Source organism: Pristis pectinata, chromosome 33, assembly GCF_009764475.1.
Source record: "Pristis pectinata isolate sPriPec2 chromosome 33, sPriPec2.1.pri, whole genome shotgun sequence".
NCBI classification, from domain to species: domain Eukaryota; kingdom Metazoa; phylum Chordata; class Chondrichthyes; order Rhinopristiformes; family Pristidae; genus Pristis; species Pristis pectinata.
In genome coordinates this window covers 3,884,422-3,908,319 of record NC_067437.1, presented here as the reverse complement: position 1 = coordinate 3,908,319, position 23,898 = coordinate 3,884,422, and the positions used below count along the sequence as shown (strand labels likewise).

At 44.7% G+C, this 23,898-nt stretch overlaps 1 protein-coding gene across 1 annotated transcript; it reads right to left on the bottom strand.

The window, feature by feature from the left end:
* Positions 1 to 12,971: 12,971 nt before the first annotated feature.
* On the bottom strand, positions 12,972 to 22,606 carry LOC127585599 (pro-adrenomedullin-like). Its single transcript, XM_052043192.1, has 4 exons — positions 22,464 to 22,606; positions 16,621 to 16,714; positions 16,019 to 16,186; positions 12,972 to 15,024 (listed from the first exon to the last, which is right to left on the bottom strand). The coding sequence occupies exons 2-4, from the start codon at positions 16,698 to 16,700 to the stop codon at positions 14,769 to 14,771; spliced, it is 504 nt and encodes a 167-aa protein (XP_051899152.1). The 5' UTR covers positions 16,701 to 16,714; positions 22,464 to 22,606; the 3' UTR covers positions 12,972 to 14,768.
* Between the last annotated feature and the right edge of the window lie 1,292 nt (positions 22,607 to 23,898).

Sequence of the window (23,898 nt, the reverse complement as noted above, 5' to 3'; positions counted from 1 at the left end):
ATTCCCTTTTTTAGTATTTTCTTACATTTTCTATATTCTTCAAGTACCTCATTTGTTCCTAGTTGCCTATACCTGCTATACACCTCTCTCTTTTTCTTCACCAGAGCACCAATATCTTTTGAAAACCAAGGTTCCTTATGCTTGTTAACTTTGCCTTTAATCCTGGCAGGAACGTGCAAACTCTGCACTCTCAAAATTTCGCCTTTGAAGGCCTTCCACTTACTGAACACGTCCTTGCCAGAAAACAACTTATTCCAATCCACTTTTCCTAGATCCTTTCTCATTTCCACAAAATTGGCCTTCCTCCAATTTAGAACCTCAACTCGAGGACCAGACCTATCCTTATCCATAATTAACTTGAAACTAATGACATTATGGTCACTGGACCCAAAATGATCACCTACGCATACTTCTGTCACCTGACCTGTCTGGTTCCCTAATAGGAGATCAAGTATTGCATCCTCTCTCGTTGGTACCTCTATATATTGATTTAGAAAACTTTCCTGAACACATTTGACAAATTCTAAGCCATCCAGCCCTTTCACAGTGTGGGAGTCCCAGTCAATATGTGAGAAGTTAAAATCCCCTACTATTACAACTTTCTGTTTCTTACATTGGTCTGCTATCTCATGACAGATTTGTTCCTTCAATTCTCTCTGACTATTGGGCGGTCTATAATACAACCCTGTTAGTGTGGCCACACCTTTCCTGTTCCTCAGCTCCACCCATATGCCCTCTGTAGACGAGCTCTCTGGGCTGTCCTGTCTAGGCACAGCTGTGATATTTTCCCTGACTAGTAATGCCACTCCTCCCCCTTTCATCCCTCCCCCTCTATCACGTCTGAAACAACGGAATCCCGGAACATTAAGCTGCCAGTCCGGCCCATCCTGCAACCAGGTCTCACTAATCACAATAATGTTGTAATCCCATGTGCCAATCCACACCCTAAGCTCATCTGCCTTACCTACAATACTCCTTGCATTGAAATGGATACACCTTAGAACATTTCTATCACGTACAAACCTTTGATTTCTGTCTATACCTGCAGTCCTCGCATGACCATTTTCCTCCTCCACCTCACTATCTGCTCTAACACTCCGGTTCCCCTCCCCCTGCAAATCTAGTTTAAGCCCCCTGGAGCAGCACTAGCAAACCTACCCACAAGTATGTTAGTCCCCCTCCAGTTCAGGTGCAAACCGTCCTGTCGGAACAGGTCCCACCTTCCCTGGAACAAGGCCCAATCGTCTAGGAAGATGAAGCCCTCCCTCCTGCATCATCTTCTTAGCCACGTATTTAGCAGCATGATCCTCCTATTTCTAGCCTCACTAGCACGTGGCATGGGTAGCAATCCTGAGATTGCAACCCTGGAGGTCCTGTCCTTCAACTTTGCACCTAATTCTCTAAACTCTCTCTGCAGGACCTCCTCCTCCTTCCTGTCCACGTCATTGGTCCCTACATGGACGACGACATCTGGCTGTTCACCCTCCCTCCTGTGAATATCGAGAACTCGATCCGAGATGTCACGGACCCTGGCACCAGGGAGGCAACAGACCATCTGGGATTCTCGATCTCTCACAGAACCTCCCATCTGTCCCCCTAACTATCGAATCCCCTATCACTACTGCTCTCCTTTTTTCCCTCCTTCCTTTCTGAGCTGAGGGTACCACCTAGGTGCCAGAGCCGTGACCACTACAACTTGTCCCTGGTAGGTCGTCCCCACCAGCAGTATCCAAAATGGTATACTTATTGTTGATGGGAACGGCCACAGGGGTGCTCTGCTCTTTCTGTCTCTGCCCCTTTCCTTTCCTGACAGTCACCCAGCTACCTGCTTCCTGACTTTTAGAGGTGACTATCTCCCTGAAACTCCTGTCTATGTCGGCCTCTGCATCATGAATGATCCGAAGTTCATCCAGCTCCAGCTCCAGTTCCCTAACTCTGTTTGTCAGGAGCTGCAGCTGGATGCACCTTTTACAGGTGTAGTCATCAGGGACAAGTGTGCTGTCCCTGACTTCCCACATACTACATACAGAGCACACGACTGCCCTAACTGCTGCCATCACTACCTACTTCTAAGTATTTAAAATAAAGGTACTTTATAAAATAAAGGGAAACAAGTGGAGATGCACTGGTGAACATTCACATGGCAGGCTGGTCTGGAAGGTTCGGTCCCATGGGATCCAGGGAGAGCTAGTTACATGGATTCAAAATTGCTCGGAGGTAGGAAGCAGAGGGTGGTGGTTGAAAGCTGTTTCTCAGAATGGAGGCCTGATGTGCTGCAGGGGTTGGTGTTGAGACCCTTGCTGTTCATTATTTATATAAATGATTTGGATGCGAATGCACAAGGATTGATCAGTAAATTTGCAGATGACACAAAATTAGGAGGTGTTGTTGATAGTGAAGAAGGTTATCGTAGATTGCAGGGGGATCTTGATCAGTTAGGCAAGTGGACCAAGGACTGGTGAATGGATTTCAATACAGTTAAATGTGAGGTGATGCATTTTGGAAAGTCAAACTAGCATAGGACCTGTGCAATGAATGGTAGGGCACTAGGGAGCGCAATGGAACGGAGGTGCCTAGGAGTACAAGTGCATAGTTCATTGAAAGCAGCGTCACATGTAGACAGGATGGTGAAAAAGACATTTAGCATAGTGGCCTTCATCAGTCAGATCACTGAATATAGGAGTTGGGACATTATGTTGCAGTTGTATAGTTGTTGGTGAGGCTGCACTTAGAGTACTGTGTACAGTTCTGGTCACCCTGTTATAGGAAAGACATGGCTAAACTGGAAAGAGTGCAGAAAAGATTTACGAGGATGTTGCCAGGACTAGAGGGCCTGAGTTATAGGGAGAGGTTGGCCAGGCTGGGTCTTTATTCCTTGGAACATAGGAGAATGAGGGGGCGACATTATAGGTGTTTAAAATTATGAGAGGCAGAGATAAGGTGGACGGTAACAGTCTTTTCCCCAGGGTAGCGGAGTCCAAAACTAGGGGGCATAGGTTTAGGGTGAGAGGAGAGATTTAAAAGGGACTTGAGGGGCAGCTTTTTCACACAGAGGGTGGTGAGTATATGGAATAAGCTGCCAGAGGAAGTGGGTGAGACAGGTACAACAGTATCATTTAAGAAGCACTTGGATAGGTACATAGAGGGGTGGGGCTTGGAGGGATATGGGCTGAAAGCAGGAAATTGGGAGTAGCCAGGTGGATAATGTGTTCGGCATGGACTGGTTGGGCCTAAGGGCCTGTATCCGTATAGTATTGCTCTATAACTATTTGGAATGGTAGAGGTCATAGAGTCAGAGACTGAGAGCTCTTACAAGGCAGAATAACTGGAGATGACAGGTAGCACCCCCACTGACAACGGACAGATCCCAAACCTACAGACTATGGGAATAAGATGAATTCTTGTACCTATGAAATGGAGACAGCTCAGGGGACTGCTGGGTGAAAAGGCCAACAGCAAGAAGCTGAATGTGAGATGCTCACATGTTGAACCCCAGGCTGTGACCAGATCAGATCCTTGGCAACCCACAGGTAAGGAAATGTTTTCACAGACAGGGAGGCACCAATGGGAACACCGTGTTATAAGATTGAAATTATTGAGAATCATCCTTAGAACAAATTGTTCTCTCTCGCAGGAATATGCCTTGCCTATAATTTATTTCAGGGTGAAAGTTTAACCTACAGTTAGGTAAAAATCCTACCTACCTTATAATTGAGAATCAGGGAGGAATTCAAGCACCATTGCAGACTGGAGCTGAACCTCACTCTTCTGTCACTGGAAAGAAATGAGTCCTGACTCGGTTTGGCCGAGATACAGTTGGAGACCTCAAATCTGCTGAATGTCTCTGGCAAAGTTGCTTAGTTCCCAGTGTTGGTACCAGTGATGTAGCCAAATATGGAATTCAGTGATGATAACTATGGCTTTAATACCATGGTGTGTTAACTGTGTGCCCAAGCAAAATTATTGTTCTCAGTTGCCATGGTGTCAGTAGTGACATTGGTGCCAGGTAAACATTTGACCCCTACGTAGGATCAACATGGCAACTTGGGCCCCAAAGGATGGAGATTTGGAGCTCAGACTGCTGACATGTGGAGCTCATAAAGTCTGACAGGAGATGTTCCAACAGGAACACAAGTAAAGTTGCTACATATGGATAGGCGGAGCTAATGCAGCAAATGACAGCTCCTGCAGACATTCAACACCAACTGACAAGAGAGATTCCACACCAACCAACAGAGAAGTTGAGTTCCCATGAGTGACGAAAGGAAAGGTAGAATGCCTCAGGTTGAAGACCCTGTTGATGACAGGCAGAGATGCTGCAGAAGGACAGACAGAGTTCCACAGATGTCTTACAGATGGAAATGTAGAGTTCCTACAAGTGGACAGGTAGACCTACAAATGGATACAGGTTCGTTCCAGCAGCCAAGAGGAGTTACTGCAGACGTCAGGTTGAGTGCCTCCTGGTGGCAAATAGAGTGGCTGCAGATCACAGTTGATGGTCCTATGAATGGATAGGTAGCGATCCCACAGACAGGAATGAGGTATTTCAACAGGTGGACAGATGAATGAGAATAAGGGAAACTATTCCTTGCTGTTCTGGTCCCAACTTACTTTTGACTTCTCCTTGGTGTTCTGGGCCTGACTAATTTTGGACTTAATCTACATTACTTCCTAAGAGCTGTTGAGGGAAGTATAAGGCGGATGAGCGTAAAATGTTAATTTCTGTGACTTCTGATGTTATGCTGCCTTAGGTTGCTGTTGTGCTGCTTATCAATGGGTAACCAGCATCTGGGATCAGGAGGAGAAACATGAGATGGCTGCACACAGATAAACCGACACATCTTTCCCTTTCTGTGTTATAACAGCAGTTATCACATGTTCCAAAGCAGGTAAATGTTAATCATTTCATACTCGGTGAGGATTTCCAGAAGGAAAAGAACCAAATTGTTTGCTGCTTAAAGAGAACCCAAGCTCCATGTTGGGGAATGCTGGGTGAAAAGGCCAACGGCAAGAAGCTGAGTGTGAGATGCTCACATGTTGAACCCCAGGCTGTGGACAGATCAGATCATTGGCAACTCACAGATAAAGAAGTGATTTCACAGACAGGGAGGCATCGATGGGAACATTGTGTTGTTCCCAGTAAAACTGAAATTATTGACAAATATCGTCTAATAAATTGACAGCTCTCATAGGAATATCCCTATTATTTATTTCAGGTACATTTTAATCTACAGTTGGGTTAAAATTCTAGCTTCCTTATGCTTGAGTAACAGTGAGGAACTGAGAACCATTGAGCGGGATCGGTGTGGACTGGAGCTGAACCTCACTCTTCTGTCACTGGAAAGAAATGAGTCCTGACTCGGTTTGGCTAAGATACAGTTGGAGACCTCGAAGCTGCTGAATGTCTCTGGCAAACTTGCTTAGTTCCCAGTGTTGGTACCAGTGATGTAATTCAGTGATGATTAGTATGGCTTTAATACCATGGTGTACTAACTTTGTGTGACCAAGTAAAGTTATTGTTCTCAGTCACCATGGCGTCACTATGTATCAATGATGCCAGGTAAACATTTGACCCCTACATAGGATCAACGTGGCAATTAGGGAGCTAAGGAATGGAGATGTGGCGCTCATAAAATCTGACAGGTGATGTTCCAACAGGAACACAAGTGGAGTTGCTACATATGGACAGTAGAGCTAATGTAACAACTGACAGCTCTTGCAGACAGAGATCCAACACCAACTGACAGAGAAGTTGGGTTCCTACAAGCGACTAATAGAGCACCTACAAATGGAAAAATAGAATCCCTCTGTTTGAAGATTGTAAATTGTTTTTATTGTCATGTATACTGAGGTACTGTGAAAAACTTTGTTTTGCATGCCATCCATACAGATTATTTCATTACAACAGTCGTACAAGGGTAAACAGTAATAGAATGCAGAGTAAAGTGTTACAGTTACAGTGAAATTGCAGTGCAGGCAGACAATAAGGTGCAAGGCCATAATGAGTTTGATTGTGAGATCAAAAGTCCATCTTATCATACTAGGGGACCATTCAATAGTATAACAGTGGGATAGGTACTATTCATGACAGGCAGAGATGCTACAAAAAGGACGGGTAGAGTTCTACAGATGTCCTACAGATGGAAATGTAAAGTTCCTACAGGTGGACAGGGAGACCTACAAATGGATAGACAGGTTTGTTACAGACAGCCAAGAGGTTACTGCAGACAGCAGGTTGAGTGCCTCCTGGTAGCAAGTAGATTGACTGCAAATCTCAGTTGATAATCCTTTGGATAGACGGGCAGAGATCGTGCAGACAGGAATGAGGCATTCCGACAGGTGGACAGATGGATGAGAATAAGGGAAAAATTCCTTACTGTTGTGGGTCCTACTAATTTTGGACTTCTTCTCCTATGGTCACTTCCTGAGAGCTGTTGACAGAGGTATAATCTAAGGGGGATGATTGTAATTTATTGATTTGTGCAATATAATGTGTTTGGTATTGGTTTATTATTGTCACGTACCGAGGTACAGTGAAAAACTTGTCTTGCATACCGATTGTACAGGTCAATTCATTACACAGTGCAGTTACATTGAGTTAGTGCAGAGTGTATTGATGTAGTACAGGTAAAAACAATAACAGTACACAGTAAAGTGTCACAGCTACAGAGAGTGCAGTGCAATAAGGTGCTAGGTTACAACAAGGTAGATCGTGAGGTCATAGTCCATCTCATTGTATAAGAGAACCGTTCAATAGTCTTATCACAGTGGGGTAGAAGCTGAGTTTGCCTTGGGTTGCTGCTCATCAACAGTTAAGCAGCAGCTGGGATCAAGAGGACAAACATAAGATGGCTGCACACAGATAAACCAACACACCTTTCCCTCTCTGTGTTATAATGGAAGTTATCACATGCTCCAAAGCAGGTAAATGTTAATCACTTCATTAATCGGGTGAGAATTTCCAGAAAGAAAAGAACCAAATTGTTTGCTTCTAAAGTAGAACCCAAGTTCCATGAGATTTAGCTTTGTCAAGGATAGTTGAGCCGGGGGTCTTCTGAGACACCTGTGATTCCCTCGTTCACACAACCCCTATTTCAGACACAGTGAGACCCAGAGACCAGGACCCTCCTCTCCCCCATGGTCAGAGGTGCAGCCCCTACAACCTGGGATTAACGTTCCCACAGTCAGACTGGAATTTCAACAGATGAGCAATGGAGCTCCTACAGACAGCTGGGTCGAGCTCCAACAGATAGAATGTTGCAGCACCCACAGGTGGATGGATCGAGCACCCACAGGTGGACAGGTGGAGCACCCACAGGTGGACAGGTGAAGCACCCACAGGTGGACGGCTGGAGCTCCCACAGGTGGACAGGTGGAGCACCCACAGTTGGACTGGTGGAGCACCCCCCGGGGGACGGGTCTGGTTCCCACAATTGACAGGTGGAGCTACTGTATTTAGATATTGAGAGCTCCCACAGTTCCTATCGATCAATAGATGGAATCCTGCAGATGGACAAGAAGAAACTATTCTGGATAGGGTGGAAATTTGCAGTTATGAAAGTTGACTTCCTGGAAAGAGACAAATAGAGTAACTGGAGCTGACTGGCTGTGTTTCTACACACGGACAGGTACAGTTTGTGTTGTCAGAGAGGTTTAACTGCTGTTAACAAATTCCTGTCCACAGATGGTCAATTACAGCTCCCGCAAACAGAAAGATGGACTTTCTATAGATGGACGTTCAAGTTCCTGGAGATGAACTTATACAGTTCTTACAGATGTACAGAGAGAGTTCCCATGGAAAAACAGCAGTGCTCCTGCAGACGGACATCTGGTGTTCCCACTGACAGGAAGGTGCAATTTGTAATGATGTAAGGGTAAATCACATAGAGAAGTATGGTACTTAAAAGGTGGTTAGTTGGGATTACTGAAGATAACAGCTGGGTTTATCAAGTCATAGATAGAGTTGCAGAGTCATATAGCATGGAAGCAGGCCCTTCGTCCCAAATGGTCCATGCTGACCAAGATGCCCATCCAAGCAATTCCCTTTTGCCCACGTTTGGCCCATTTCCAACTAACCTTTCCTATCCATGTACCTGTCCAAGTGTCTTTTAAATATTAAACCTGCCTCAACCACTTCCTCTGGCAGTTCGTTCCACATAGATACCACCCTCTTTGTAGAAAACTTGCCCCTCAAATTCCTATTAAATCTTTCTCCTCTCACCTTAAACTTATGCCCTCTAGTTCTTGATTCCTCAACCCTGGGAAAAAGACTAAGTGCATTCACCCAATCTCTGCCCCTCGTGATTTTATACACCACTGTAAGATCACCTCTCAGTCTCCTATACTCCAAGGAAAAAAGTCCTAGCCTGTCCAACCTCTCCCTATAACTCAGTCCTTCAATTCCTGGCAATATCTTTGTAAATCTGTCATGCACTCTTTCCAGTTTCAGAACATTTTTCCTATAGCAGGGTGACCAAAATCAGCATCACCAGCATCCTATACAGCCACCCCAAGCCCCAACTCATTTCCCTGACTGATGAAGGTCAGCGTGCCAAAAGCCTTCTTCACTACCCTGTCTATCTGTGACTCCACTTTCAGTGAACTATGTACCTGAACTCCAAGTTCCCTCTGTTCGACAACATTTCCCAGGGCCATACCGTTCACTGTGAAAGTCCTACCTTGATTTGACTTTCCAAAATGCAACACCTCACACTTATCTGAATTAAACTCCATTTGTCATTCCTTGGCCCAATTACCCAGCTGATCAAGATCCTACTGTAATTGTTGATAACCACCTTCACTGTCCACAATACCACTTATTTTAGTCTCATCTGCAAACTTACTAATCATGCCCTGTACGTTCTTATCCAAATGGCTGATTGAGATGACAAACAACAATGGGCCCAACACCGACTCCTGAGGCATACAACTAGTCATGAGGCTCCAGTCTGAAAAACAGCCTTCCACCATCACTTTCTGCTTCCTACCATCAAGCTAATTGTGTATCCAATTAGCCAGCTCTCCCAGGATTCCAAGCGATCTAACCTTCCAGAGCAGCCTACCATGTGGAACCTTATCAAAGGACTTTCTGAGTCCATATAAAACATGTTTCCTGCAAAATATGGACTGACAACTAACCTACAGAACACAGGAATAAGGTGAAATCCTGTATCCATGAAACGGAGACAGTTCAGGGGAATGCTGGGTGAAAAGGCCAACAGCAAGAAGCTGAGTGTGAGATGCTCACACGTTGAACCCCAGACTGTGGACGGATCAGACCCTTGGCAACTCACAGATAAAGAAATGGCTTCACAGGCGGGGAGGCACCGATGGGAACATCATGTTGTTCCCAGTAAAATTTTAATTAGAATATAGAACATTGCAGCACCGTACAGGCCCTTCGGCCCACAATGTTGTGCCGACATTTTATCCTGCTCTAAGATCTATCTAACCCTTCCCTCCCACATAGCCCTCCATTTCTCTATCATTCATGTAGCTAAGAGTCTCTTAAATGTCCCTAATGTATCTGCCCCCACAACCTCTGCCAGCATTGTATTCCATGCACTCACCCCTCTCTGTGTAAAAAACTTACCTCTGACATCCCCCTTATACCTTACTCCAATCACCTTAAAATTATGTCCCCTTGTGTTAGCCATTGTCGCTCTGGGAAAAAGTGTCTGACTGTCCACCTGATCTTTGCCTTAATTCACCTCTCATCCTCCTTCTCTCAAGGAGAAAAGCCCTAGCTCACTCAACCTATCCTCATAAGACATGCTCTCCAATCCAGGCAGCATCCAGGTAATTCCCTGCACCCTCTCTAAAGCTTCCACATCCTTCCTATAATGAGGCGACCAGAACTGAACACAATACTTGAAGTGTGGTCTAACCGGAGTTCTATAGAGCTGCAACATCACCCCGGACTCTTGAACTCAATACCCCAACTAATGAAGGCCAACACACCATACACCTTCTAAACAGTCCTATCAATCTGCGCAGCAACCTTGAGGGATCTATGGATGTGGACCCCAAGACCCCTCTGTTCCTCCACACTGCTAATAGTCCTACCATTAACCTTGTATTCTGCCTTCATATTTGATCTTCCAAAGTGTATCACTTCACACTTTTCTGGGTTGAACTCCATCTGCCACTTCTCAGCCCAGCTCTGTATCGTATCAATGTCCTGTTGTAATCTACAACAACCTTCTACACTACCCACAACACCAGCAACCATCGTGTCATTGAATCTTCATGTCAACAAATTATTGACAAATGTCGTCAGAACAAATTGTCCTCTCTCATAGGGTGCCTCTCCTATTACTTGTTTCAGGGTGAAATTTTAATCTACAGTTGGGTTAAAATTCTAGCTTCCATATAACTGGGAATCAGGGAGGAACTGAGAACCTTTGAGAGGGATCAGTGCGGACTGGAGCTGAACCTCACTCTTCTGTCACTAGAAAGAAATGAGTCCCAAATCAGCTCGGCTGAGATGCAGTTGGAGACCTCGAGCCTGTTGAATGTTTCTGGCAAACTTGCTTAGTTTCCAGCGTTGGTGGTACCAGTGATGTGGCCAAATATGTAATTCAGTGATGATAACTATGGCTTTAATACCTTGGTGTATTAAGTTTCTGTACCCAAGTAAAGTTATTGTTCTCAATCACATTGCTGTCAGTTAGTATCAATATGCCAGGTAAATACTTAACCCCTACATACAATCAACTTGGCAATATGGTTGGAGGTTTGGAGCTTAAACTGATGACATGTGGAATTTGTAAAATCTGACGGTTGACATTCCGACAATATTGATGACGGGCAGAGGTGCTACAAAAGGACAGGTAGAATTCCACAGATGTCCTGCAGATGAAAATGTAGAGTTCCTACAGGTGGACAGGGAGACCTACAAATGGGCAGACAGGTTTGTTACAGACAGCCAAGAGAAATTACTGCAGGCAATGGGTTGAGTGCCTCCTCCTGGCAAGTAGAGTGATTACAGATCACGGGTGATGGCCCTTTGGACAGACAGGTAGCGATCCTACAGACAGGAATGTGATATTCAAAAGATGGACAAATGGAGTTCTTACCCTATGTGAGAATATATTAGGTAAATCTCGTCTCATCAATTTGAAACAAGTCAGTGGAAAGGATGGTGAAATGGCCAGCACCAAGAACTTTGAAATGCTGATGTGTATGAACTAAGGTATGGATGGGTCAGATTCCTGGAAACTTGACGATTTTACAAACTGAGAGAGAGCTGCAAGAACATCATGTCTTTGTTTTCCCAATGAAAATGAACTTACTGACAAATGTCATCAGAACATGTCTTTTGTTTCTTATTTAGACAATTCAGGGTGAATATTTAGCACATGCTTACTGATTTTTTGTAGCTAAGAATTGCAGAGTAATCAAGTTGTTTGGGAGTGATTAATGTGGTCTGGAGTATAACTATTTTTGTTGCTTGGAAAAGACTCAAGACCTGTCTGGACTTGGTGGGATACTTTTGGAGAACTCCTATCCAATGATCACTCCTGGCTTCTGTGCTCACCACCAACCACTGCACGTTGATGGATTGAGTTAATATTTGACTTAGTGGTAATAATGACCTCTTTACATTAAATAATACCTCCATGCAGTAATAAGGTATGCACAGATAAAGCATTTTCTCTTATCCAAATTGCTGTCAGCTTGTATCAATGAGGACTGACAAACTATAAGTCCCCCGCGTTAAATCATCTCCTGTAAGCTGAGCAGTGAGGGCTCCAACGATGGAGACTTAGAGCTCCTGCTGACAACAGAATGTGTTCCTACTGTGGGACAGATACATTTCTTACAAAAGGCAAGTATAGTTTCTGCAGTTAGAAGTTCTATTTATGACAGAGTTCCTACAAACAGACAGATGTAGAGTTCAAACAGTTGGATAAATGGAGCTCTCACAAGTGCTTGGGTAGAGATTCAACAGTTGGGAATACAGAGAAGTGTTACCAGAAACAAAAGGATTCAGGTCCTTCTTGTGGTAACTAGAGTTCTTACAGACCATAGTCCGTTGTACTTTAGGTACATAGGTAGTATTCCCAAAGACAGGAATGTAAAAGGCCTTCAGAGAGCAGGTGGAGCTGGTCCAACTGAGTAAGTACAGGTTACTGAAGACAGGTGGAGCTCCTCCATGACTGGATGAATATTGAGGGTAAAGTCTCATCGTCATAAAGTGAATACAGCTCAATGGAATGCTGGGTATAAAGGCCAAATGTGAGAAACAAAGGCCAACACGTTGCTTCCTGGGATATAGACCCTTGATCAATACCAGTATGTATTCAATATTCAGAAAAGTTTTACTGGACTGATACCTGGAATGGGTTGAATGTCTTTTGAGGAAAGGTTGGACAGGGAAGGTTTGTCTCTCCTTGAGTTCGGAAGAATGAGAGGTGACTGGTAGTTACCCTCAGTTATTCTCTTTAAACTAGGCATTGAAAAAGCAGGGTGTTTTTCAGGATGCTCTTTGGTCTATCAAGTCCATACCACCTCTTTGTGCAACAATCCTGTCATTCTCATATTGTTGTTTGTGGGAACTTGATTTGCTGAAATTATATGCCTCATTATGAGCATTACACCAGTGACTTCCAACTGACTTTACTTCCAACTTACTTCACTGTCTGTCGAGCACTTTGGGGTGTCCCACGGATCAAAGTGGCACTTTTAGAAATGCATGCCCAAAGCACTGGTTAGAAGAAGTGCAGGGGCGATTGTCTCAGAGTTCTTGCTCGTACTTATCCCCCAAACCCCATCATTAAAGCAAGTTATCTGGTCATTCATACGTTCCTGCCAGGGGACCTTGCTGTACCTGAACCAGCATTTGCAATGGTCACACTGTCACTTTATTTGGCTGTGAATTTCTTTGGATTGCCTGAAAGCGATGTGAAAGGTACTATTGCAATGCAACTTCTACTTTTCTCTTAAACATAAACAACACAACCAAGATCCTGGCATAAAGATTATACTTTATTAAATAGCAAACCTTAATGAGTGATATAAAAATGTACAACACACTATCTACATGACTCTTACATTATGCACATCATTGCACACAAAATGCAATTTTAGTTAAGTTATTCATTAATTTAAGTCTTCTCCCTGTTTCAAGTATTAAAGTGAAAGTATTTAGTGCATTGCTAGGAAATGTTGTTGATAATTTAAGAAAAAAATCCTTGTTTACTTTTAAAACATTCAAGGGAAGCTCACTGCCTGAACTAATAATACTTCCCTTCTCCAAATCCCCTCTGCCAGACTGACGGTCACTCTGCTTGAATTACCAACCACTGTGGGAGATTGGCTGGAAATGTCTTGTGTTGCATGTGGCATCTTTGACAAAACTGAAAGGACTGAAGCTGAAACGTCATGGAATGGGCCTTATTCTGATCTCTGTGCAGCTGTAACATCTGTAACTTGTTCTCAGCCCATCTCTTCTTAGTGCACGCCAGTGTTATACCAATTACACAGTACGTATATACATACAAAATATATATGCATAACATATAATATATTGTATATATGAGTAGATGCATTATACACATATATATATCTTTGCATATTATATACATACACACATATGTATAATATACATACCATGTACATTGTATATAAATATATGTATAGGTGCATTTGGTTACATATCCATATCCAAACACATATATATGTAGATGTACACCTATATACACACATGCACTTACAAATCGAGGTACATAAAAAATTGCAAGCATTCATTATCTCACCAGATCCTCCGCATTCCTCATGGAGAACGAGGATCGGCTGGTGAGGACCCACCACCGCTGGTGCAAAGAGCGACAGCACAGGGTCAGGAAATTTATCATCTCTTGCTACTCGCATCATTACCACTTGGGGGCAGAGCTGCTCCACTAACCCGAGAACAAACTGACTTCTTTCGTTAAAAGGGGGAATATGAGTTCAGACCAACAAACAAAATAAATCTCTTAGCTTTAATTTGGAGACATTTGGTGACCAAGCTGTCAAAAATTTCCATTCCTGTCCACTTGGAAGCATTGTATTTATACACTTAGCCAGTAACTGCTGTTCAACCAGGAGGTCCAGTGTCCCACTCTGCCTAATTAGCAGCAACTTTGGTTTCTGGATAGAACCCGGAGGAGGAATGAGGCAGAGAAGCTGAACACAAACTAGAAAGAGCTTGACCGTGCTGGAGAGGAGAGGGTCCATAAGTTTACCTCTATTCACCACACAGTGTGCCTCAGCCAGGTAGCAACACCTGTGCCACGCTAAACTGATCATCTCAGTCCCCTTAGTTCTGGTACTGAGATGGGCTCTGGATAAGAGGTCCCATTCCTCACACCTGACAACCTCCAAGTACGAAACAAATATACAGTTAATAAATAAAACATAAAGTAGGTAAGGCTGGAGCAGAGAGAATTACAGAGAGCAGGTAACTTGCTTGATTATTTATTTATTGTCTCCACCTACTCTTTTAGAAGATCTTGCAACAGTTATTAGATGGAGTGTGTTCTGGAATATTCCTGCCATTTCCCCACTCCCCTCGCTCTCATTCACTACACAAAGAGAGAGGGAGGAGGGTGTTGGTTGTTGTATCTGGGCAAAGAAAAATCTTCTCACATGGCATTCACAGGGTTTTGTCTAAGCCTGTTCCTTGCCTTCCCTAGGAGATCAGTTCTTCAGGATGTGGTGTGCAAGTACCGTGATGCACATCATAGTTGGATGTCACCGAGTGGGTGGGGACAGCCGGGGTGTTGTTACTGGGCTAACCTGGTTGAATAGCCCGGGAGGAAGATGGATCTTCTCCGTCGCTTCTTGCCATAGCTGTGGGGGTCCGCTGTGTTCTTGGGAGCAGTGCCATCCTTGCCCTTGTTTGCTGCCATCTGGTACAACCAGTTGGCCAGGTTGTGTGTCTGGCAGGTGGTGAGGGTGCAGCCCCAGGAGCCATGCCGAAGGTAGTTATTTTGCCCCAAGCTATGTCGGTGCCTCTTCACCCTGCCGTGTGGCGCAGTGCTGGAATCAAAACAGTCAGCATAATTAATCAAGACCATTCTGTCCATCGTACCAGTGCTGGCCATTGTGACTATACTTTTTTTTCATGGACTATCATAGAGTCAGACCAATACAGCACGGATGCAGGCCCTTCGGCCCAACAAGTCCATGCCAACCACATCCACCCAGCCAGTCTCAATTTCCTGCATTCCACCCATATCCCTCTGAGCCCCGCCCCTCTACATACCTATCCAAGTGCTTAAACATGTGCTGAACAAGATTAGCCACTCAGGAATTGCCTCCCTATATCTCTCCACACTGCTCAGTAATAATTACCATAAAAGCAAGGAATTTTCTCCTGATATCTCCTTGTGGCAGGTTTGAGCTCAATAATTTATCTTCAGGTCATTTTACAGAATGATTGCGGGTTGCAGTCCAGGTACCATCCCACCCCTCAGCTCTGTCCCCAGGTCCTGGTAGTTATTTCCCTTTCAACTTTTGAAAGTTCCCCTTGAAACCTCTCTCACCGCCCATTCAAGAAGCACATCCCAGATCACAGCAACTTGTTGCGTGAAGCAAAAATTCCCCTCATTTCCCACTCGCTCTTTAGAAAATGTTCTTCAATCTGAGATCTCTCCCTCCCTTCCTTACAATCCATTTCTCCCTCCCTTTCCCCCTCATCCCTATCCCTTCCTCTCATCTCTCACACTCACCATCATTCCCCCTCTGTCCCTCTTCCTGCCTCCTCCTCCATCCCTCCTTATTTGCCTTTTTGATGCCCCTCTCTCCCTCTCTCCCCCCTGAGCCTCCACCTGAGAAGGGTGCCCGACCACTTCAGAAAATGCGGCCACCGCTATGGATATAGTACAGAACGACCTGCTTCCATTCTAACAATGGCAATGCCATTTAATGCAGCCACCACACTCTCCAGAAAGTTATAACCTCCCTGTGATATGGGGACCAGATTGTTACACAGTACCCCAGCCATTGACAAGTGTCTGGAAACAATTGGTACCTGCTGTCCAGACTGCCATCTAGTTTCATGAATAGGTGATCATTGTCAGAGAAGGTACGAGATTTCGGGGTGCTCTGCTCAGGTTGGTCCATCCCATCCTCCTTGGTGTTTGCCAGTTGACGCAGGAACGTGGTGACGTCAGAAGATGGCAGTCCCTGCTCACTGAGTCTGGAGAAACAAGAGAGGCGAGAGCTAATGTCAGACTCAACTGTCACACATTTATCCTGCAGTACAGAACATCTGACTGGGAAGGAGGGAGAATTCTTATAGGTATCACCTAACCCGATATCACACAATACTGGAGGGTATCCCACTACCCTGATATCCCTCTGTATTGGAATGTGTGCCTTTAGTTTGATTTTGTTCTGGTCCTGAATTATGATGAATGAGCTTTCATACCCATCTTAGTCTGACCTGAACCCTCATTTTCCTCCTCTGTGGCTGCTTAGAACTTTCCTGAGAAACCAGGTCTTTGGTTGTCTTGTTTCCTCACATGTATCTATGTTGGTAGATCTCTTCCCTCACACTCCCGAGGCCCTGTTTTAAAGGTGTGATGATTTTGTTGGGAAATGGAGGTGATTAAAAGTACAGTGACAGCTCACCTAATTCCATCAGTCATCTGTGCTTCACCAGGAGTTCCAATGGTTAAGCAGAAGACGGCAAGAAGAGCAAGTATCACCATCTTGATACTCTGATCTGGAAATGCAAAATGTGCAGAATGAATCACAGTGCTGTCACTGCTGCTGCGTTTTGAACAGGAATCATATGGAGGGGAGAGTGGTGCTGCTGACGGTCCAGGGAACACTGCTGCACCCCTCACGCCCAGCTCCCAGGGCTTGTTGAGCTGGACTGTAAGTATCACGGACTCATTCACCCTTTTTCTTTGGTAGCAGCTCCCACACAACAAGAAGAATGAGGGAGAGAGTGACAGGTAAAAATACAATAAATGCTCGACAGCATCTGTGGAGAGAGGTGCAGTGCTAACCTCTTTAGTGGATGACCTTTCATTGGGACGGGGAAGACTTAGAGATTAAAATAAAAGATTTAAGTTACGGGAAAAAAAGAGGTGGGGTTAAGGATGGTGGAGGCAGAGAGAGCACATGAAAGGTGTGTGAAAGGTTGGAGACCAGGGGAGTTGTAGTGATAAGCGATGTGGTCCCTGAGAGAGCAGTGGTGGCTGTGTGTCTGAGGGAGGTGTAGATACGAGAGGAATGGAATCTGAAATACCAGGAATGAACTGTGACCAGATGACTGAGTTAGAAGTCTGGAATGGTGCTCACTTCCCATTCGAGCTGATCCATGTCCAGATAGTCAGCTCCTTCAGTCTTGCATTCACATTTCCAACATGCAAAGATTCCTTTCTCTTTATCCTCTGGAGTTATATCAGATTTCAGTCCTCTCCTCTTATACACACCTCCCCTTAACACATAACCTTTTCCCCCTGTCTCAGCAGGTAAAACCACTACTTGTTGCGCAGTCTCTGTTGTCTCATAAGAGCACAAGAAAATAGGAGCAGGAGTAGGCCACTCAGCCCTTCAAGCCTGCCCCACCATTCAATATGATAGTGGCTGATCTGCCCCAGGTCTCATCTCTTCTCTGCTGGTTACCCATTGCACATTGACTATTGAACGGTTCCCTCGTACGATAAGATGGACTCTTGACCTCACAATCTACCTTGTTGTGATCTTGCACCTTATTGTCTGCCTGCACTGCACTTTCTCTGTAGCTGTGAAACTTTACTCTGCATTCGGTTTGTTTTACCTTGTACTACCTCGATGCACTGTGTAATGAATTGATCTGTATGAATGGTATGCAAGACAAGTTTTTCACCGTACCTCAGTACATGTGACAATAATAAACCAATTCCAATTCCCTCTATTCTTTGACCTTCCAAAAATGTATCTACTAGCTCTTTAAGTACTCCCAGTGATCCAGCCTCCACAACCCTCTGAGGTAGAGAATTCCAGAGATTCACTGCCCTCTATGACAAGAAGTCCCCATGCATTTCAGTTTTAAATGACCACCCTTTAATCTTGTAACTACGTCCCCTCATTCAAGACTCTCCCACAAGTGGAAACATCTCAACATCTACTTGGTTGTGCCCTCTCAGGATCTTATATGTTTCAATAAGATCGCCCTTCATTCTTCTAAACTCCAAAGAATATTGATCTAATTTCATTAGCCGCTCATTGTGGGACAACCCTCTAACCCCACGAATTTGCCTTGTGATTTTTTTTGGACTTGCTCCAATGTTTTATCTTCCTTTCTTAAATAAGGAGACAAAAACTGTGCACAGTACTCCTGGTGTGTCCTCACAATTGTACAATTATAACAATACTCTCCTATTTCTGAATTCCTACCCTCTTGCATTAAAGGCCAGTCATAGAGTTATACAGCATGCCATTTTTACATTTCTCCATCATACAATTAGTAATCTAGTCGGGGACAATTCCTTCATTCCTCTGCCCTCACCCACTCTATTCTCTTTTAAACAAACTCTACACTAACACTCTTGTGTGATACTGAAGGCATAGAAGTATCAGAGGTGCTTTCAGACAATACATTAAAGAGCGTAAAAGATCTCACAATTGGTAAGGGGGATGAACTGAAACTGGAGTTAATTAACATTGATGGGACAGCAGAAGGGAGCTTTATTCCATACCTAACCCATGTTGACCCTGCACTGAGAGTGCTTGATGAGGGTGCAGAGGGAGCTTTATCCTGTTTCTCTGTTTCTGACCCATGTTGTCCCTGCCCTGAATGTGGTTGATGAGACAGCGTAGAAGGAGCTTTACTCTGTGTCTAACTGGGAGTTGGAATCCAGCCTGCGAAGGTATCATATCATCAATAGCCAGTGCTATGTCCTACTCTCATTACCTTGGCTCAGAGTTATTTGGCACCAGGAGACCATTTGGCCCATTATGCCCTTACTGGATCTTTGACAGATCTGACTGAAATCCAGCACATGCAAACATTTTACCCTGTAAGCTTCATAAATCTGTCCCCCTTTCAAGAATTTATCTAATTCCCCTTTGAAAGTTACAGCTGTATCTGCTTCAGAAGTCCTTCCAGTGTCACCTTTTCACTTGTGCGAAGGCCTTCAGTTGGGACACTATTCGTCTGTCTGAGAGGACTCCATGTAAAGGCTAAATTCCACACTGTGAACAGGATGTGGGACATTGAATGGCTTGAGCTGAGGAAGCTGCCGTGCATGGAAACCCCTTGGGAAATCCAGACATATTCTTCAATCCAACTGGAACCTGTGCCCTTCGCACATAAAAAAAATCAGAATAAACTAATTCAATCAGACTTTCTGGTAGTAAGTTTTGTAATTGGCTCTGAGTATTAGATTACAACTGGAATGGATAGAGCTATTTGTTTACATCCAAAATCCACAGGGGCAGAGTCCGACCTTCCTGTTCTGGGATGACAAGTTTTGGTGGGCTGTTTTCAATTTCTGGTGAATCTTGTATTTGGAAAACATTGGACGTCATTCCCAGAGCTAGAACATTTTCTGCTTTCTTTTGCTTTTGTACACAGGGTCAGCCCCAAGTACTTCCAGGTCAGGAACAACATGTGGTCAGTCCAGGACAGGGTACAGGACAGATACACAGAGAGTAAAGCTCCCTCTGCACTCTACCTTCATACACTCCCAGAACAGGGGGAGCTTGGGTTAGACATGGGGTAAAACTCCCTCTACAATGTTCTTTCGTACACTCTCTGGATAGGGACAGCATGGGTTAGACATAGAATTCCCTTTCTTCTGACCCATCACACACTCCCAGGGAATGGGAAGTGCAGGTTGGATATAGAATAAAGCTCTCACACTGTTAGAAGCTGGAACCATTAATGAAAACATTAGTGTGACTAGCTCCTGGAGCCACAGGACTAGTATCACCCTCGGACCCCTCAGAATAGACTCAGCAATCTAATGCTAGGTTAATGCTGACACGGGCTGAGGAACCTAACAAGGGGTGAAAGTCTCAGCCCAAAGTTCCCACTTTACTGCAGCCCACCCACTATCCCCACCCCCACATCTCCACCCCTCACACTGGCTCAGTTGCGAGGATCAAGTCCACCAGCTTCTTCCTACATCTAGCCCAGCACCGGGACATCTCCCAACCCCATCACCCCAACTCACTGGGCACTGTTCCTGCAGAGGCTCCCTGGAAGCTGCTTTGGAAACTCAGACAGATTAATATTTATCCAGACCTGTGGTGTGTTACGTAAAGTGGGAGCTGATCCAAGTGGGTCAACGTTTAACCATCCAGCAAATGACTGCATTCGTACGTGTAAATCAGAGCTGTCAAAGTCTCAGCTTATCTTGTATCCCTTCCCTAATGCACCATTTCCTGAGGCTGGGTATGTATCCCCAGATGGCCATTACCCAAATGGATGTTCATGCCTTGTAAGGGGCTCAAAGCTATTTAACCATGGTGTGGGGGAATAATTACAACTGGCTCCTCTCCAGACGTAAAGTCAGATGGCATTTCCAACTGCTAACACCAGCTAACTTATCACTGGCCGTGAATGGGACTTCCTAACTGGAAGTCATGTTGGAATGCATGGTCAGGAGAGAACCAGACCACATTGCCGTATCTAACACCCATGGTGCCTTCTGTTGCCTCCAGATTCAACCATTCCAATGGGCTGATGGCTGGCCTAACTGTTCCTATTCTCCGTGAATTTGAACTCAACCAAAATGCGGCTGCCTGTGTCCTTCCTGACACTAAGTACCATTCCTCACCCCCTTCGGCCCCAGCACCTGGTTGGGGAACAGCCAGATTTTAAAGTTCTCACCCTCATTAACAATGTGTCCATGAGCACCCCTCTGCCTGTGATCTTCTCCACTCCGACCCATGATCTCTGCATTCCTCCAGTCCTGACTTTTTGACCAACCCCAACCAAGCTTCATCGCTCCACCGTGCCCTTGACTATTAAGACCCTGAGTTTTTTACCATCCTCCTCTCAACCTCTCTCTCCTCATTCCCTAAGGCATTCTTTACAAACCAGCTCAAGGACCAAGCTTATGGCCACTTGCCTTCATGCTGTTTGGGTACATCTTGTTCAATAATCATGCAAAGTACCTTGGAACTCTGTCACACTTTTAACTGTGTTAAAAGGAGCTATATAAATGCACATGGCTGCTGTGACACTGTCAACAAAAGCTGGCTGATAGAACAAGGCTCTGTAAACGTGACTCAAGATGTGTCAGTGCCTCTAGGTTTTAAGGAAGAGAATTGTTGGATTTAGGACTGAAAATGAATAGAAGGAAATGCAGGTTTTCTGGTGATTGAAGGTCTGTGTGAGCTAATGAAGGATTAAGCACATTCCTCTCCTCAAGGAATATCCTTGTCAGCAGTTCACAGCTATTGGTTTAGGTTTGTGTCAGTTGATGACTGATTTATTTGCATTTAACAACTCCATATGTATCATTCAACAACTTGATGAGGGTTTGGCTTTAAGTACAGTCACAGTCACAAGGCAACTTTTGGTGATCTGTCAAGCTTAAGACAACTGCTGTGTTGGTGCCTCCATGCCAATACCCGGGTGGTGTCAGGTTCTGTCACCTTGGCTATGCTGAGGTAGGATATTAGCCATTGGCCTCAGTACCACTGAGCTAACATCCAAATGAATACTCAGCCAGTATGGGATTGCAGACCAGTGGCTTTTATCTGTGAGTATTTCAGGGCAGGATCAGTCAAAACTGCGATGTGCCCCATGGTTGAAAAGCCCAGCAGGTTTTGGTTCCACATTGAGGAACCCATAAGTTGACTAGCCCATGGCTGAATATTTTACCTCATTGGTCTTGGAAGTGAAACACCCCTAGCCCTGAGAACCACATCTGGACCATCTCCAATGTGAAGTGATCCCCATTGTTGAGTGGCCAAATATGGTCACGTAAACCGCTCCATGATAGGATGCTTCATCCAGTTTAAGCTCAGGTACACTGCTGTTAAATAATTTAACTGCAAGATGACCATTTGGAATTGGGATTGGATGTGAAATCTCAGTGGGCTTCACAGGGATGGGGAGTAAGAAAATTCCTACAACGCTCCTGCTTCCCATTGTTATCAGCTCTCACACCTGTCCCGAAAGCACTCGACCATTGGGAACAAAGAAGATGGGCTTCAGTCACCAGATGAATAGCCAGCTGACACTTATGTCGGCTCACACGGTTGAAGAGCCAGTTACTTGAAATATTGATCAACCTGCCCCAGTGAAACCACTTGCCAGAAACATTTGTGACCTCCAGAGAAGAGGAGAGAAAAACTCCAGCACACATCAAAAACTGCCCCCCACCTTAATTTCTGAATCATCCACCATCATTGCAATGACTTGTCAGGGCAGCTGAGGGTTCATTGAAGCATCTCAGAAACACAGACATTGAACACCACAAACAAGTTCTAACCATTCAAATAAGAGAGAAACACAAGACACCTACCCAGTGTGACCTGGTGAACTGGACTTCAGAGTCTCTGAGTTATTTTCTGTGCAATAATCTCTCTCTGATGATTGGTTTCTCAATATCCAATCCGAGCACTCGCCAAGGGCCAGAGGACTCCACTGACTCTGCTGCCGTGTACTGGCGCTTAAAAGCTTTATGTCTTTGAAAGAGGGCGTGGACTGCCTCCCACGTACGTAACCACACTAGCTCTTCCTCTTGCCAAGAATTTAAATGTATCCTGTTCTTCTTGATAAGAGGAAAGAAAAATCTATTTTAAGACTACAGGTTATTAAAACAAGCTTAACAGTTTTTATGTTGTGTTGCTACCTCAACTAAAGAAAAACTTGCACCTTCCCCAGAGACTCATTAACTAAATAATTATTATTTATTTAACACCCTTCAGAACCTCAGCCCAGCCTAAATCTTTCTGCAACCAGTGACCTTATGGCCAGGATTAGAAGCCTGGCAGCCATTTCGTGCACAGCAAGGTCCCACAATCAGCAAAGCTGAAATATTTGTCGAGGTGTAAGGAGCCCAGAGAGAGCCACCCTGCAGACCTTTGGAAAAATGCCTCCAGGGGTGCTATACCCACTTGAGACAGCAAATGTCTCCTCAGAAATGTGAAATTGGGGTTTCCTCCGGGTGCTCCCGTTTCCTCCCACATTCCAAAGACGTACAGGTTAGGAAGTTATGGGCATGCTATGTTGGCACTGGAAGCGTGGCGACACTTGTGGGCTGCCCCCCAAAATCACGAGGCAAAAGATGTATTTCACTGTGTGTTTCGATGTACGTGTGACTAATAAAGATCTTATCTTATCTTTACCTCAGACAGCATGGGAATCCTTCAGTAGAGCTCTGGAGTGTCAGGCAGGCTGTTGCATTCAAGTCACTGGATATTATTCAAATCCACAAGCTGCTGACTCAGAGGCAAGAGGGCTATCCAGCGAATGATTGCCGAGGCAATGGGCCATTGTTTCCCTGAGCTAGGAGAATTTGAAACGTGTCCAGAGAACTGCCTTTACCTGGGGCATTGGTTTGACATTGGAAACTTCTGTATTTATTAAAATGCTAAAACCGAGAAGAATTTGTGTAGTCACAAGAGACTGCAGATGCTAGAATCTGGAGCAAAAAAAACAAACAGCTGGAGGAACTCAGTGCGCCAACAAGCACCTGTGGCGGGAAACGGGCAGTCGGCGTTTTGGGTCGAGACCCTTCATCTGGACTGGGTCCCACTGTAGCAACTCCCACTGGAAAGTCTGTGTGGATAGATGTTGCCAAGGCAGTACTGAGCCAGCCCAACTGCCCACCACAGTCGAACAGCTTGGAGATACAATGCCAGGGTTTGACTGGCTCAGCCCAAGCCACTAGGAAAAGAAAGCAGGAAACAAAGTGGTCTCTTTAGATACAGGGAGAAAATTGTAGGAATGCTCAG

Bases quoted from the DNA above. Each gene is read 5' to 3' on its own strand.
- LOC127585599 (XM_052043192.1), bottom strand. From the start codon at position 16,700: ATGGTGATACTTGCTCTTCTTGCCGTCTTCTGCTTAACCATTGGAACT. The intron at 16,187-16,620 runs GTGAGCTGTCAC...TTGTTTCTCCAG, and splicing joins CAGATGACTGATGGAATTAG to ACTCAGTGAGCAGGGACTGC. The intron at 15,025-16,018 runs GTACCAATTGTT...TTTTGATTCCAG, and splicing joins GATGGCAGTCTGGACAGCAG to CACTGCGCCACACGGCAGGG.